We start from the raw sequence: 17,420 nt of genomic DNA on the forward strand, positions 1-17,420 counted from the left end.
ACTACAGTGTTACCATAGACACAAAAGTGCTCCTAGGACTGTGCACTAGGAAAAGCACTGAGTTGCTTTTCAGCACACAGCTTGGAAAAAAAATAGTATAATTTTTGGTTTAAATATATTTATTTGCTCTGGGAAGACATTAATTTCCAGTTAGTAAATGTAAACAAAGAATGGCAAGAACAGCAGCAAATGGATGAGTGTCTTGCCTTGAATATGTCCAGAGCATTTGGCATTTCGGGCCGTATCTCCAGTGACTGGGTAGGAGTTCCTGCAGAGCAATTCTGCTGTAGGACTTAGTGGTTACTTTGGCATTTTGAGACTATGGTGATTTACAGCTGCAAATGCATTGTTTGTTGCTGAATACCTTAGATTTGAAAGCCTGTGCATTTCTATGAGACTAAAGCACGAGTGTGCACATGGGTACTTACATGAATTGTATCCCACCAAATACATATCCCGCTGTCTGCTGTGGCCACAAGGTTGCAGGAAAGCACTGTTTCTTGACCTAGACATAACTTTCAGGAAAATTAACCTTTAAAGAAATCCAAATTGTTTTTACATTTTTCATAGTACTAACTCATACAACTTTTACCATAAAATGAAAAAAACAGAACAGAAATTTCATTCTAAATGGCAATTCACAGTCCTGTCTGTAAAAAGATACCTACAGGTGGGGCAACACCCCTGCTTTGAAGAGTACAGTGAGATTTAGCTAAAAACAACCTTAATCCAATGAGTGTTGATTTAGGTAGAGGTGGATCTGGAATTAAAATCCTTCCAGATCCTAAGGACTAAAGGCAGTCTAATTCAATAAAGCATTGAGGGACTCAGCAGAGCATCACCAGGACCCTGAGGGTATGTATGTCACTGGTGGGGTGAGCTTGGCCAGGTCAGGAAAAGTGCAAACCTCAGTTTGCAGGAGGCTGAGGTCCCCTCATGTTCCCAAGCCCCTCTGCAGACCATAGCAGACACTGTGCAGTTCCAGAGGTGCGCTCACTTCCTTCATCTGGCATATGGCATCAGGGGACCAAAAAGTACCTCTGCCCTTGTGCAAGGAAGATGAGTTTTTTGGCAGAGACTAAGGGGGATCTGGGGCCCCTTAATTCATGCTCCTCGTGTTAAACCTATATGTTGTCTGTGGAAACTTCTCATCCATATCTGACCAAACATTCCAATCTGAGCTGAGCAGTGAGCACAAATCTAGAGTTTACCTGACTTATTTCTGCTGTTCCTTACTGAGCAATTGAAATGTTAAAAATGTGCTGAGGCATGACCTTATCTTAGAGCCTCCAGTCCTTTCTGATCAGGGCTTTTTATCAGAAATCAGAGATACCTGAGAAAGAAAACTCTAAGAGCCTCATATTTGAAACACAGATACAAGAATATTTCCACACTTCTCCACACTGTTTAACTGATGAGCAACCATGTTGCCAGAGTAACTTTCAGGTGAGCTTTTCTCTAGCTTTCATATTTGTATGTTTAAGAGCATAAGCACTGAGTATGAAGAACAGTGGTATATGCATCAAAGTCTTTGCGAAAAGAGCCCAAAGGCTGACACACATCTGGGTGCCTCTCCAGTGCTTCCCGCGTGCCAGCACTGACACTTGCAGAGTGCCAGTGTAGTTGCAGATGTCCCCATCTGGGCTTCTGCCACTCTCATTTGCCAAACCACTTCCACAACTAAGTGCAGACATATGTCACAGAAAAAAATTAAATTTGTAACTTTCGCTCAGATCAATAGGCAATGTCAGAAACAATATGCTTTGAAATACTGCAGCAGAAAATTACTTACCCTAGTCGTGCTTACTGTCCATGAAAACAAGACTGAGAGTACAGGAGAACAAAGTATGTCTTTTTTCCACCACCTAGCAGGAGGCCCAGAGGCATTGGGCCAGCCAGGGGGACAGGGCAGGAGCCCTGTCTCAGGGCCACCAGCTCTGCTGTCACTCAGTGAGGAGGCACCAGTGTATGGTGCATTACATTTAAGCAAATTCATGGGCTGTTGCAGTCAGGGGTGGTAATTAATGATCTCATCACTGATACACACATGTATACAATGGGACCAAACTTATTGGTGCTTTTCGTCTAAGCCAGCAGATTTTTTGTCAATGCTAATTTGATAGGGAGCTGAAACAGCATCTAAGAGACAACGGTTTCAGTGTACCATCAATGGTCTCGTGAGCTGCCTGCAGTTACATTTACGTAGTAAATAATTGTAATTGCCCCAAGCAGAATCTAGCTCTTCTAAATAAAAATAGTAAAATTCAAATGTTTGGCTAATAGGAGTCACATATTTGTTTCTACCGTTGTTCTACTGTAGTGCTTTCAGGACTGAGCAATTAAATGAATGCTTTATATTATTTCAACACAATTATACAAGAAAATAGTTCTTTTGGTGATTTCCACTTCTCATATCTCACACAGGCAGAGGTGGTTATCTTTTTCATGTTCTTTCTAAACTAGAATCAGTTTCCACTGACACAACTTAGTTCAGTGAAAAAAAAAAAAAGCTGTTGGTGCAAATATTGGCACACAAAACTAGTAAAATCATGTCTTTAAACACCTCAAAAAAGAGAAAAAATAGTGTTTTGAAATCAGTATGTCTGAAAGATGATTGGTTGACTGTCTCACTCTAAGCCTTGTCTCAAAATAGTGCAAAAGACACAAAACTATTTGTCAGTTACATTGACAAAAGGGCATAGTATTGTACCTCTTTGATCAGCATGTCACTAAAACACCTTTGCTTAACTGTATTTCTTTCTTTTAAAGATAATATATTGTAATAATATTTGCTCCTGTGGGACTTTGGACCTAAACAAAAGAATGAAGCCAAACAAAATTCACCAAGTAATAAAAAAGTGGTATGAAGTTTTACCCTTATCTGGAAGCCACTATAATGATATAACTGGCTGGTCTAATATTTTTAACCAAGTTCAAAAAAAGTTTGAAATATATTAATTAAATGCAAATACAGTCCTGATCCCAAAGACCAGAAGGATGCCTTTAAGCTAGTATTTATAACAAGAGCTATTCGACTGAGCTCTCTTGTAAATTTTATCATACCTGAGGCAGTTTTCCTCAGTCGATTAGCTGGAAAGCTGAATATATCCTGAGGCAAACCAGACATCTAGTACAGGCTAAATTCAACTACTGGAGCTTAAATTTGGCTTAATATATCCCCACTTGGGTCTGCCTGTTTAATTCTCTTTCATATGATAACGTTGGTTTATTCATAGTCTGGACTTGCCACCTGAACAAACTGTACCTCATATCTTATTCTAATGGAATAAGAAAACTTTGCAAAAACCACAAAAGTTCCTGACTGAAAATCAAATGCAAATTTGGGATTAAAAACTGTTTTGTAAAGTGACTACAAGACTAGTACAGAGAGATTTTTTCCCCTAAGGAATACTGCTTTTTATGATCATGCATTTTTTATACTCTGCAGAGACAGATGGGCTTTATAAAAGGATACAGCCTGCTACTCAAAAGGGTTTCAGTGGCAGCTGCACTTCTGTGTTTTACCCTCAGTAGAAATTTATATTCGATATTTTTCCAGAAAATATTTATATTTCTTCTTTTAGGACTACATCACCCCTTGGTGCAGTTCCAGTGGTGGCAGTAGAAATACCTCTGAGATTAATCTGGTCCATTATTCCCATTTTAAACAGTATTTGAGTAGTAGGAGAGGGATAGAAAGGGAAAACTAACGTGCAAGATAATGTGCATAAGCACATATAATAAGATAGATAAGATGATGTGCAAGCTTCTCATAAGTGCAATAAAGCCAATCATTCAGAAAAGTTGCAAAGATCTAAGCAAAAGCAGAGCAAATATTTTCTAGATAAAAGCAAGTCTTTCTAAAAATCTTCATTTCTTTTTTCTAAGCATTCAGCTTCTTCTCAGCTAAATAATAGATTGTTTCTTGCTCCTCTCTACATTATACTGTACTGTCTATTATTGCAACTTGCATATAACACCCTTTCTGCCTCAGTTCATAACTTCAAGGATTTTGTATGATGTCCCTATCAACATTCCCAGGAACGTCATAAATATTTATGACATCTTAAACTATTCACACCCTACAAATGGTAGACATTGACAGCCAGTTCCCTTAAAACACCAACAATCCTGTATAGTTCATGTGCTATTGAAGATTAAAATGATGTTTCAGAAATTAACTGGGAAAAACATTTGGTTCAATAAATTTACTATTTATTCTGATTTTTTTTTTCCTTTTATCAGAAGCCTAGTTTCTGTTTTTATCAAATGTGGTACTTTTTTCTGTTGACTGTAAGGTTGATATAAACTAGTGCTATGGCTCCGCATTTAGGCATATATATTTTTTTGGAAGGCTGCTGATAGCATGAAAATTAACGTACTAGTTTTCTTATCTATGCTTATTCCAACTGAATATTCAGAAGACAAATATTTCTAGCCCAGACATATGACATGAACCTGGGATTAGGTGAGGAGTTAGGAAAAATGAGTTTAGACTCACATTCTTTCTCAGTTTATCTGTGAGACCTTCGCTAAATCACTTCTGCCCCAGTTTATCAACGTGTGCTGGCATACAAATCTGACCATGGCTCCACAGGATAGTGATTACACAATTTTTTCCTGGAAAAGAGAGACTTAGATTGAGACATTTTTTCTAGGATTGATCTGTTGTTTACCTTAAGTGGTCACTGGGTCAAATATACAAACAAAACTGGAAGCAGGAACCAGAAATCCGTGTCAGTCCAGGCAGGTTCCCTCACCACCAGCCTACAAAGGCAAGCTACAAATTTGGGCTTAAATCACCTAGGGTTAAATCTTCTAGCACAGCAGCAGAGCTCCAACCCAAAGCCTGGAACACACCTTCGCTGAGAACAGCCTGTGGCTAGCAATAGCTAAGATCACGCACTGGCATGGTGGGACACTCCAGTTGTTTGGGGAATTTCCTTGAAGACGCAACAGAGCAAGGGCTGTTCAAATTCCTGTTACTCTGTCATGTCTTCAAAGAAAGCAGCAGCTACTCTTTTATGTGGAACCTAATCCTATCTGTGACACTAGGCATGGATTAAAATACCTACAGAATAAACCTTCAGGCAATAGACAGGCGGCCCACAGTCCCAGATGAGCAAGAGACAAGCAACACGTTGCATCGCTCACCCAAAGCAGGAGCAAGTCTGAGACATCAACAGGACCGTAACTCCAGGCATGGAGGAAGTTTTAGGAAGTGAAAGCAAGTGAGGTGGTACTGGAGTTTGGGCATAGCTAAGATGAAGCACCAGCAGTGGAACCACTTCTTGGGACTTGGTGCCTGTGGTCTGTTCCAGTGGGCCATAGTTTCATCAACCAGCTATCCCGACTGGCTCTCCACACGCCACCTCTGTGGCTGTACCTGGACATGCTTGTCCCTTCATAAGTCTCAGTGAGAAACACTGGACTTTATTTAAGGGTGTAGTTGGTGGTGGACTTCGGGCCAGGGCTTGTGAGCAGCTCTTCCTGCAAAGAGGCCTGGCGGAATCTTGTTTCATTGTGTTTATGACCACCGTATCACCCATATGCCTCATTTGCAAGTAATAAGGATGTCAGTTTCTGGGGTGCCAGCACAAGAAGTGGGTGGAGATTTTGTTTGTTTGTTTAATTTTCAAGTCACTAAATTCAGCCTGAGCTGTTGAAAGTCAAGCTGGTTTATTTTCCTGAGCGATGACTCAGTAATTAAACAAGTCATAGATGCAAGAGATCAAATTAGGCTTTGCCCTTTGTCTTTACTGGGACTTCAAGGAAAGAAACTGAAACTGAGTAAAATAATTTCACGGTTGGACAAGGAGAAGAATCCAGTTTATTTCCCCCGTACCTCCCTTTCCATTGCACAGCTAACAGCAGCAAAAACAATTATAAAATTCTTCACAAAAGTCAGTAAACACAGTTCTTAATGGACATTAGTATATTATATTCTCAGTAAGAATCTGTCATTTTACAGTCTGCTGGAATAGAAAAATAAATTTCAATACTTTAAATAACACTAGAAAGAAGCCTACCACTATAAAACAACACCAAAGTGTGTTTTAGTTGAATCTGAGTCATTCTGAAACAAACCAAAGGTCCATCAAGATTGAATACTGACGAGATGAAATAGGATTCAGACTAAGAATTACAGCTTGTGCTCTCCTAATCATCTTATTTTCGCTTTAAAAATATATATAGTTTTGCACAGTGTGAATGAAATACATTGCTATAGAAGAATTTAGTCAAGATTTTCAAAACAATGTGCCCATTATCTGATGTTATGTTCAACTGAAAATGAAAATTACTTTATGACCCTAGTAAACAGTCAGAGATCGATCGTTGCACTGTTACAGATAGCTTAACCACTGCCAAAAAACGATCCTCCTGAAGACAAGAAAAGTTTTCTATGCATTCAGTTTGGACTTGGGAGTTTATTTAGTTTGTATTATTATAAATATTTATATACTATATAAATAATATTTTATATAAATAATAATTATTACTATCCTTAAATAAATAGTAATCTAGTTATTAAATTCACCTTCTTAATAAAGACAATAAAAGTGGTTTATGTTTTTATAATATAAAGGTTTTTCAAGGTTTGGAAAGTACTAAATATAACATCTTACCATTGATTAACAAACACATCTATCAAAAATTGTTTCTCATGACTTGTAAGGAAATAATACTTGGCACAACCCTGCTGTAATAAAACTGAGGGGAGTTTTGCAGTAAGGAGCTTATCTTCACCATAAATCCTCCTTCATTGTAGCATTTTGTCTGTCAAGAAGGCTTAGCTATAGAATGGCATACATCTGCCTTCGTGACAGATGTGCTATATGGAACCACTGTTGTTGCCATTAGTTTCAATGAAGGAGAATTGTGGGTAATTTTCAGAGATTGGCACTTTATCAACCATTATTACTCTTGCCCTCCAAAAATTTTTCATCATATGTCAAAAATCTACCTGTGTTTTAAGTCCTGTAACCCAGAGGGTTTGCAAGGCTAGCAGAAAGTGGGCAAAGAAACTAGGAAAAAGCAGTGTTTAAACAGAGGAAGGTTTGGTAACATTTACCTCCATACTGGGTAGTCCCCCTTCTTTGAACTACTCTGGGGGAAAAACCTTCATCAGAATTAACATGTTCCTTCTTCAAGGAGAGAAGGAGGGAGGGAATTCCTTCTTCAATGAGGGAATTGGCTCACACCAAAGCCCCTGATGGGAACCCCGACTTCAGGCTGAGGAGGCACATTTTATCTTTCCCTGATAAAACAGCATGTTTCTGAGGAGAGGCAGTGCTGCGCATTGGGCCACGCAGTCTAGCTGGAAAGAACAGAAAAACCTCTTGGAGGATGAGCCTGAAGGCCATCCTGGCCAAAAATACCATCGCCAGAGTTTGGGAGACATCATATTATACCCTTCACATTTAACAGTCATTCCAAAGAGCTACTAAGCTTTGGGGCTGGTTGGGTTTTAATAAAGTCCTTAAATGATGGGGCTTGTCAGCTCATCAAGGGTGAGGAAGATCAACCCTGGGCTGGTATCGAGTCCTATTGCTTAGAGTATCTGTAAGACTGTTTGCAGCCTTATCAAAGTGAGCAATTTCTCTCTGTGGAGTATCCTAAATACAACCTTATTTCATCCTCGCAATACCAGGACTTGCAGTGATGCAAAATGCAGAGAGGCAGCCGAGCTGTGTGTGCATGCACCTCTTCGTTGCTTCATGTAGAAAGAGTATGTGATAAAAGATGCAAGCAGTAAAATTTAACCAGCCTTCTTTGGGAAATATTTACGCTGCTCCTAAGGAGTTACTATTTTTCAAATTTAAATCTCTCATTCTGTTTCATTTTTCTTTTCAAAATTCCCAGACCAAGGGAAGCTCTCTACAGATTAGTAGACCACCAAATCTTCAGTATTTCATGTTTGAAATATGAGAGGGAGAAAATCTCTCTGAAACCTAAGTATTTTTCCCCTCTAAAGACCAGACCCATTTTGGGGGAAAATATGCAAAGTGTTCTCCTCAGGCTGAATGTTGTATGCAGTTTCAGCTTAATGCACAGCTTTATAGCAGATGTAGAAAATAATCAAAATAAGGTGATTTCTGGGAATACTGGCAGATCTTTACTGTGACTGCAGAGCAGATCCTGACACACTATAATACTGTTTTTGTCTTAATCGTCAAAAGTAAGCTATAGACAACAAAAATTCTTTGCTTGACAGAAAAGCAATTGCTATTTCTTGTAAAACATATAATATATTCCAGAAGACCTAAGGGTTTACTTTCCAATAAGGATAGAAAAAGATGTGCGCCCCACTGTGAGCTCACAGTAAGGCTGTTTCATGTAAAAAGTTGGTAATTAGTCCCTGAGTGAATAAAGTAGAAGAGATAAGAGACTGATACTTACTGTAGCAACACAAAACACTTTTTCTAGCTGCTAGTCTTTAAAGGGTGTGTGGGCGGGAGGGGGGGACCTATTCCTACACATTTAATTTACAAGCCTCTAAACCTCAGAAAATGGTTTCTTGCATTAAGCTTAAACATGTGTACTTTAAATTGTTACTAACCGATGTAAAGATTGATAAGAGACATTCCCATTCTAAAATGCAGACAGCAATGAAGAATTATATGAAAGTGTAAAAGACTGTTGTGCTGTAGACATCAGTAGGAGACTTACACCAGTATTGCTTGATGTTTCACCAAGTTAACACATTAGCATTCAAAGAATCTTTATCAAAAAGGAAACACTTGGAAAACTAAATCACATAGCTTTAGCCAGAGTTATATAATAAATACCAAGAACAAAACCAAACCCAAAGCACAGAGAAACCATCTACTTACAAACTAAAGTTATTATTTAATAACATTTGCATCACTGTCAGCTATATACTAAGTACCAGGAGTGAAAACTGTATAGCACTTCTTGTTCCACCTGCAGAAATAACTTAATATTCACGTTTTCCTTTGTTGTTATTCATCTTTATTAGAGCTAGAGTTTGCAGTTCTCTCCCAAAAATAACTGCGCAATTTAGATTACAACTATGTGTTCAGCAAACCTCTTTTTTAACAGTATACAAAATATCATACGAGAGCCTGAGACATGACAGTGGAGCTTTACACAGTGCTCTCAGCACTTTGACTTCTCTCTGTTCAGTTTGTCTTGTTTGCTTTACTGTAGCATTTATTGTTAATGTACATGGGAGGAGAGGACTTCTCAAAAGTGATATCCAAAAACCTTGGTTACTCCCTGAAGACACACTCCAAAATACATAACTGGTCATCAGGTTGCCCTCCACCCCCACTATTATGATTGCAGTCCTGCGGAGATCTACACACAGATTAATTATATAGTGATGTTCTAAACTGTAATCATTTGGACCATGAGTATCTGATTCAGTACAGAAAGAGGAAAATTCTGCATATTTTCACCAGTTAACTATTATAAGGGAAATATATTAAGAAGTATTTCCCCAGGCTGGATGTGCTATACCAGCCCCAGAACTACTTTTTGTTTACTGTTAGTATTAATTGGACTTGTTTTTACATCTGACTTCAGTGCTTACGTTGCCACATATGAGTATTTAAAGAACTGTCCACTGAGACAAGGAAAAAATAACAACACAGACCCTTCTTTCCCTGTAGTTCTGCAACTTCCATGCAATTCAGCCAGGCCACGTAGCTGATGAGCTAACAGGTACACCAATACCACACACAGGTACACCTACTGCAAGAAGCCACCGGTCCTGTATACAGTCGTAATGTAGATAAAATATTATGCCTCCTTTTGACCTGGAGTATGATTATCAATACAACTGAGGACAAAATTCATCTCTATAAAATGCAGGTTGAATTCACCACTTTTGCAGGAAAATACAGAAAATGTACAATTCCCAGATTTTGTTTTTTCTTGATCTTTGCAAAAACTGACTTTGTGATGTTGCCAATAAATACATATTCCATGCAGTAACATTTAGTCGGAGAGCAAAAATGAGAATGAACCTGACTTTCCAAGAAGTCAGCACAATAATCTCACAGTATGATTCAAAACAAACTGCAACAGAAGGATACCCTTTGAATTTAAAGGAGGTTGAATCAGCTAACAGTTTCTAAAACTTCCTGATGTTTAAAGTTATTTTTAAGAGGGAAAAGAAGTTCAAAATACTGATTTTGAAATCATTATACATTTTATCTTGCTGTTTAACACAGTTTAAGCTCCAGTGGAGTCCCTGTTTTCTGCAGGAATTTCTTATGTTCTAACAATTCATTCATGATTGCATTTTGCATCTGAAAGCAACCTGTTTAAAATAGTGGTGATAGTTGACACTGCTTCTTTCTTAATTTTATAAAAATATGCCTAGAACACCCAATTTTTAAACCAGGTTACACTCACTACAGAATTCACTTGGGAGTTTCATGTAGGTATGTAAAATAATAAACAATTATATTTTGTGTGAGAAAATTTCCAGTGAAATACATGAAAACATGAGTATACAAAGATCTGCAGGGACACTGGCAAAAAGACTTGGGATAAATGAGTTTGAATAGCTAAGGGACCAAGCATAACAGCTTTGCAGTTACCAGTTCTCCTCACTCTGGATAATGCAAAGTTGAAACGATTCTTGTTGGACAGCTGCCATAATTTAAGTATTGCTAGTGAGTTCCTTAAGCCAGCTGGCAAAATTCGGATGGAGGTCATGTCCCTAGTTCCCAAACAAGCAGCACAAATCTTGGAGCCACTTGCTTCATTTCCACAGTGAAACTGGGACAGGAAAGAGGCAGGCAGTAACAACCACAGCAGGAAACATTCACCCCAGCTCATGCAAGAGTGAACCTGCAGTGTAGCTGAGAGCCAGCATGCTCCAGAGAGGCTCCTGCTCAAAGCCTGTAACTCAGGCCCCGGAGGCTGCGTGTGCTACCCTGGGCTGCCATTGGGATCCTTGGCATCCTTCCTATCCTCTTGTCCTGAAGAAAATATTTGCCTTCTCCAACCATTTCCCTCATGTTCCAGCACAGAGTTATGTGCAGGAACCAATATTTGCTCTATTTAAAGTACTTCTGGGAAAAGGTGCAGTGGGACCCAATTTACACAGCCACCCAAGCTACTAATGGACTGGGGGACCAACGTGTGTTCCTGTTTTGCAAAGGAAAACACTCACTTCCCCTCCAATCAAAGGTTGGCATTTACAATGAACAGAATTCTGCCAAATTCCCCATCTCCAGTGCTCCAAGAACATCCATAGAAGAGCAGATTTGCCTTTATTCAAAATGAATCAGCAGCATGCTCAGTATTGCCATGCTTTAGCATTACAAGAAACTCTGTTACAGTAGTCTACTGATGCTATAAACGATCAAACACCAACCAGAACAAGTTCTCCCAGCCAGAGCACTTTGATCACTTCACTCTTTCTGCATTATTGCAGCACTCTAATTTGCAAACATTAGAATAACTTCTGCAGTCTCCAGACATGTCGAAAGGCAATGCCATCAGAGTAATTTTTTACACAGGGAAGCAAATAATGAGGAGTTAATATACTGGCATTTATCTCTGACCAGCATTTCCAGAGCTTGAACTTGCAGTATAGATACAGAAGATAATCAAACAGAGGCAGAGTGAACAAACTGTACCTGCCTCACTGATGTAAATGCCCCTGTTGTCCAATACCACACACACACACACAAAAAATCAGTGTTGGATTTCAGAAACCATATTCAGGTTAAAGGGCACCATTCTTATCTGGTATTCCACCCAAAGGACAATGATTTCATTTTATAAAGATCATTAGTCAGTGAAATATATATTTTAGAGAGTTTCTAGTAGGGAAGATTATTTTGGCAGTCACTGGAGTGTACCAGATGGTTCATTAACATAGGCTAGACAAGTCAAAGGCTTTCAGAATCATTTAGAAAATGTCAAACAGAAACAAGAACCCTGTCACTTTTTATTAGAATTAACTACATCATACCCTGGACACAGATTTCACCTTGGGTCAGAAAAATTAATACAGAATTATATGAATTGTGTAACATACTAGGTTAAAGATAGGGCCTCCTCTCGGGACTCATTTGCTAGCAATATATTATGGTCTTCTACTTTAGGAATCCTCAACCTTTCTTTTTGTAAGCTATGAAAAGAGCTGACCTTGCTCAGACTCCATTGGTGTCTAATTGATTTGAGGTATATGCAGAATTTCAACAAGACACTCCGCTAAAGCTCTTTTGTGATCATTTTCCCAGGAAAGTTGGCAAAAGGGTTCACTGAATATTCAGCAGTTTGTAAAGTATGCTTTTGTTGGGAGGAAAAAAATACATCCATTTAGTGAAACACTGCCTTCGTAAACAGGAATGAAAATGAATTGTTACTTTTTTATTATTATTATCATTCAGATGTCAAAAATCTTGAGAACTTCCAGCTTGTGGAAGGTGTTCAGGAACAAGTGAATGCTGCTCTGCTGGACTACACAATGTGTAACTACCCACAGCAAACAGACAAATTTGGGCAGCTTCTCCTGCGACTACCAGAAATCCGGGCCATCAGTATGCAGGCCGAAGAATACCTCTACTACAAACACCTGAACGGGGATGTGCCGTGTAATAACCTTCTCATTGAAATGCTGCATGCAAAGAGAGCATAAATTATACCCATTAGAGCTTCTGCTTTCAAGAAGAAAAAATATATTCTGAACTGCTCCAAGCAACACTAATTAAAATGTGGTTTTAAGACTTTGTAAAATGGTATAATAATCAAATACTAATAGTAAATAAGTGATGTATCAGGGTATTTGTATTGCAAACTGTGAATCATATGCTACACATCCCCAGAGGAATCTATATAGGACTTTATATGGAGTGAAGTGAACTTACCAAGTGGATACTATCACCAATTCGACGTGAAAAAGGACAGAATGATTCTTGTATATTTAACTCTACTGATTGCCAATATGAAGAAACTTAGGAGAAGAAAAAACTGATCCGTATTATCGAGCTAAGATAGTGGGGGATTTGAGTGCACTAAATTCCTTCACTGTATAGCAGGACTTCTAAAACAGGTATAATAGATGCAAAACTGCACCTATAGCATCTTCTGTCATCCTTCCAAGAACCCAACACTTACTTCTTCTGTGATAAATGATGTGGCATCCATTCAACAGTCTGTAAGAGAGAGCTGGCTTAGGCCACGTGCTATGTAGAATCGCCACCAAATCCTGAGAAGCTGGTTTTGACTGTTGGTCTCTCAGGCCTGCAAATCGCTAATATGACGAGTCTGTTATCCAGTTAGCTTGGCATTCTTACTATGTTCTGAAGTTTGTTTTGTCACATGTTCATGTTGTTCTATCAGGCAGTATCCCTCTTCTACTGCTGTTACTGGATAGCTATTAAATAGCTAAGATAAATATTCCAAAACAAATCAGCCAATTCAACTATGTACATAACTAGCGGAGTGGCTAAAATATGACTCTGCTATATATTCACGCCCATTTCCAAATAAAAGAAATGGCGGTATTTTAGCCATTAGAAACAATAACTTCTTTCACACACACACACACACACACACATATATTTTCTAGGACATCAAATACTGGTGTTAAAAAACTAAAAATCAAAATTTAAAAAATGCATTTAGTGATGCAAGAGTAGACAAATGAATTGTGTGACCTGATGACGCCATGGAGCTTATTAAGAAATGCTCTTTAAAATTGCCAGTAATTAAGAACTAAATTTCAACTCAAACATCCAATATCTAATGAAACTTTTTCTTTTAAAAGTTAGGTAATACACACCTTTTACGCAAAGAAAGAAGAGTGATACTGCTGTGTCTGTGTAGGCCAAAGTCTGCTGCAGAACAAATATTAGAGAAGAACAAACAATTCTCTCTCTGTCCAAATGAAGATATCAGTATTAACATGTCGTGCCACAGTTATAAGTCTTGCCTTATTTCATTATCCTTAAAGGTAACTGTGCAGGTGTGGATCAACATAAGTTTAAAATAAAGTATTAATCTCTAATATTAACAAAAACATAGTGTTTACATTCTTTAGGTCCTGTGGGGAAAAAACTGTGATAAAATTGCAGAGCAGTGATTTCCTTATTATTTCTTTTAAATTGGTAATTATTTTACCAGTACTTAATTACTGTATGTCGTGAGACACTAAAATCAATAGGGGTATTTCATTTTGACTTTAATTTTTGAGATTATTGGCTGCACAATCACTTGTAGAAACTGTATAAAATCCTAATCTTTTAATTTTTTTCATGAAGATTGCTGGCTTTTGAATAGTTTATTTATATTGTATATGATAGTTTCCACTGTAGACAATTATGATGCTAATTTATTGTTCTTTGGTTTCATCTTTATATAAGATATAGCCAGAATGAAGAAGCCAAATATATGTGTTTACTGTAGCATGTCTTCAAGTTAGTGGAACATAGTTCAGGGACACACAAGGGTCTTTACAAATTAAAATCATTCACTTGACTAAATGTCTGTAAATCTTCATAACCCTAAATGTAGTTTATTTAAATCTATTGTAAATTATGTGAGTTATAGCTTTTTCTGTTTCAAGTGAACTTGAAAAGGTGCATTTCTCTTATTTTTTTCCAACCATTCATACATTGTATACCAAAGACATCAGTTATTACATCTGCATTAGTACAAAGCACACTATTTTAATTGCCTGTATTAATCAGCTCTAATATTCTCTCCATGCGTAGGGTACAAACACAGCAAAGCCTAGTGTCTGCGACTCCTAGATGCCTGTCTTATATCACAGAATGCACGTACTGTCATACGGACCAAAAGCAAAGCAAGCACAGCTCCCTCAGTCATCCCACACAGCAGACATGCAAGCATTATTTAAATAACAGAGTTCTCCCTCTAACAAACTACAATGACAGAAAGTAAGTGCGGGTGACAATTGACGGTGCCTGTGAAATACCTATACCCACGTGTACAAGATATGTATGGTCATTCCTTCCTTCTTAAAAGAAAGACGAAGTGTATTTCGAGTGTTTGCATTCTGTATTTTTTTCCCTGTTGAAATGCTACAGTGAATCTCACTGCATATTAAAGAAAAAAGCTTTAAAAAATGTTGCTAACTATATTCACAGCACCACTATCTATATACAGGACAAAAGAGTTAAAATAAGGTCATAGAAGAAAAGAAGAATTTTACATACAGTTTAATGGAAACAATTTCAGATAAACTAACATCTGTGGTTCCAAGAATCCCACCAGATTGCCCAAAGTACATGGGGGTGGGGGGAAATCACCAAAATCCCCCCCTCATGTTAATTGTTAACTACTTTGTAACCAGACATTTACTTCTGACTGCCTTATTGATTACAGGACATATTAGTAAAAGCAGACTAAAATTCAAAGGGTTTGGCTTTGGCTGGTTTATTATAGTTGTTCTGTGTTTGTAAACAGACAATCTGTAAAGTCTGACTATTTGTATTACAGATGTTCTGCAGCTGCCTTGGATTTAAATCCATGCAACTCTTAGAATGTGCAGTGAGTTACTTGTTGAAGTTGAAGTTCTCTTACTGTATCGGTGAAATACATATTGTCATGTCAGTTCTTGCCAGGAGTTTCTCATCGCCAATGGAATTTTTTTTCTCTCTCAGTATTTCAATAAATATTGATATGCCCATACTGATTACTTTATAATTGTCTTTATAACAACATCATTCCACTGAAATGAAGCACCGGTCAAAAATCAGTTACTCAGGAGAGTAAAATGCAAGAGAAATGAGAGTGCCAAAGAGAATCTGGTGTAGAGAAGAAGACAGATGTGGAGAGCAGCACCTTCAAAAGCTCAGACCGCAATGGTGAAATTGCCTAGGCTGAAGCAAAATAAATACAGCTAAACAGATCAGAAAAGCTGAATCTCTAATCCAAAAGGATTTTTCCAGTTAATACGTATAAATGAATACATTTCATCTCATCCTGGACACTTAAGTGTTGCTTTACATGTAACCCATAAAGAGTTAAGCAGCCAGAGCATCAGAGGGGTAAAATGACAGAACAAAAGAAAATCAGGTAACAGGATCCAGCAGAGCTCAGGATAACCTCTCAGCAATGTAAATACACGGCAGGGCCAGGGGCAAACCCACAGCTTCCAACACAACTGCCAGCAGAGGCTGCCAAGGAGGCAGATGTTACTGCTACTAGAGAAAAATATTTTCCTAAAGTTGCCCTCTGGCTCATCTGATTGCTGTTTCGAGAGCAGGAGGTGAAGTGGTCCAAGAGAGCTTGTCAGCAGTACCCTACTGTTTTGAGACCAAGTCCACCGCTTCCCCTGAACTGTCCGGTAGTTGGAAGGGGGCTGTTCTCCGAGGTGCCAAATGTAATGCTTCAAGGGGGAAAAACAGGGCTAGAATTTGTTATTTACAAAACCTGAGCTTGAACAAAACAAAGCTGGTTGAGTGTTGCTACAAAAACAGAGTGAAACAAATAGGTTTAGGTGGCTTATATGTGAGGAAAGATTGTTTCAATTTTTAGGAATCATAGCTGAAACCTGTGATTTCACGTAAGACCCAGGAGAGATATCAGGGTTGATATATTTTAGATAGTTTTCCTTATGAGATATATATTTTTGGGCTATATATTTAGTATGTACACTAAGCGTTTAAATTACGAGGGGATTTCTTTTGAAATTGAGTTTGACACTGGTTCTGGAACAATCTGCTGTATGTTTTTATTGGATACATGGAAAGAGTGAGTTCAATGTAACACAGGTCAAGTCAGTACAATACTTAGTGATCTCGACAATTTCCTGGAACACTGAACAACATTTTATTAACCCCTAATTTGAAGCCCATAGTCTAGATACATCACAAAACTTCTAGCAATATTTCTACCTTCTCCAATATAGTTGCTGTTGTTTTCCAGGGAAGTTCTCTGTGGGTGCATCTGCTGCACTGTGGAATTTGGAATGGCAGACAGAGCACTGAATTAACAGCAAGCCAAGAAAATTACAGATAAATTTTTTTTGGCATCAGATCCTAGAGCTATATAAGCCCGTGATGCTGGCATGAGCCCATATATTCCTGTGCCAGTCCAGCAATTTCAGTTGCATGTAAACCTGTAGAGAAAAGACTGATTTTCTAAGGGCAATTTGCCAACAATGTGAAAAACCTTTGCTAAACGATGAAGGCAGAAGAGGGCCTGACCCTCAGATGGAGCACAGACATGCCTACCCTGATGTCAGCGGACCTAAGATGAAGAGAGCGACACTAGAAGCTACTTGATAGATATAGTCTGGTCCAGCACACACCAGTGGGACAAGACAAATCTTCCCTTCAGCAAGCATACTTTCCAATCCCCTTATTTTTGTTCCTCTGCAGAACAAAACCCTCTCAAATTTATTGACGGTCTTCAAGTCTGGTGTGCAAGCTTGAACTTACAATACTAGGTGAGTTTTCACCATT

The 17,420-nt window shown here is 38.3% G+C and overlaps 1 protein-coding gene across 3 annotated transcripts in view; it reads left to right on the forward strand.

Annotated features, from left to right (window-relative positions):
• The window catches only part of NR5A2 (nuclear receptor subfamily 5 group A member 2), a 98,754-nt gene extending 83,112 nt beyond the window's left edge, over positions 1-15,642 (forward strand). For all 3 annotated transcript variants that reach the window (XM_075097234.1, XM_075097233.1, XM_075097235.1), the window contains one exon: positions 12,378-15,642. In XM_075097234.1, coding sequence (XP_074953335.1) covers positions 12,378-12,625 — 248 coding nt within the window. In that variant the 3' untranslated portion in view covers positions 12,626-15,642. The remainder of the gene's footprint in view (positions 1-12,377) is intronic.
• The last annotated feature ends 1,778 nt before the right edge of the window (positions 15,643-17,420 follow it).

The sequence above is a fragment of the Phalacrocorax aristotelis genome, chromosome 6 (genome assembly GCF_949628215.1).
Source record: "Phalacrocorax aristotelis chromosome 6, bGulAri2.1, whole genome shotgun sequence".
NCBI classification, from domain to species: domain Eukaryota; kingdom Metazoa; phylum Chordata; class Aves; order Suliformes; family Phalacrocoracidae; genus Phalacrocorax; species Phalacrocorax aristotelis.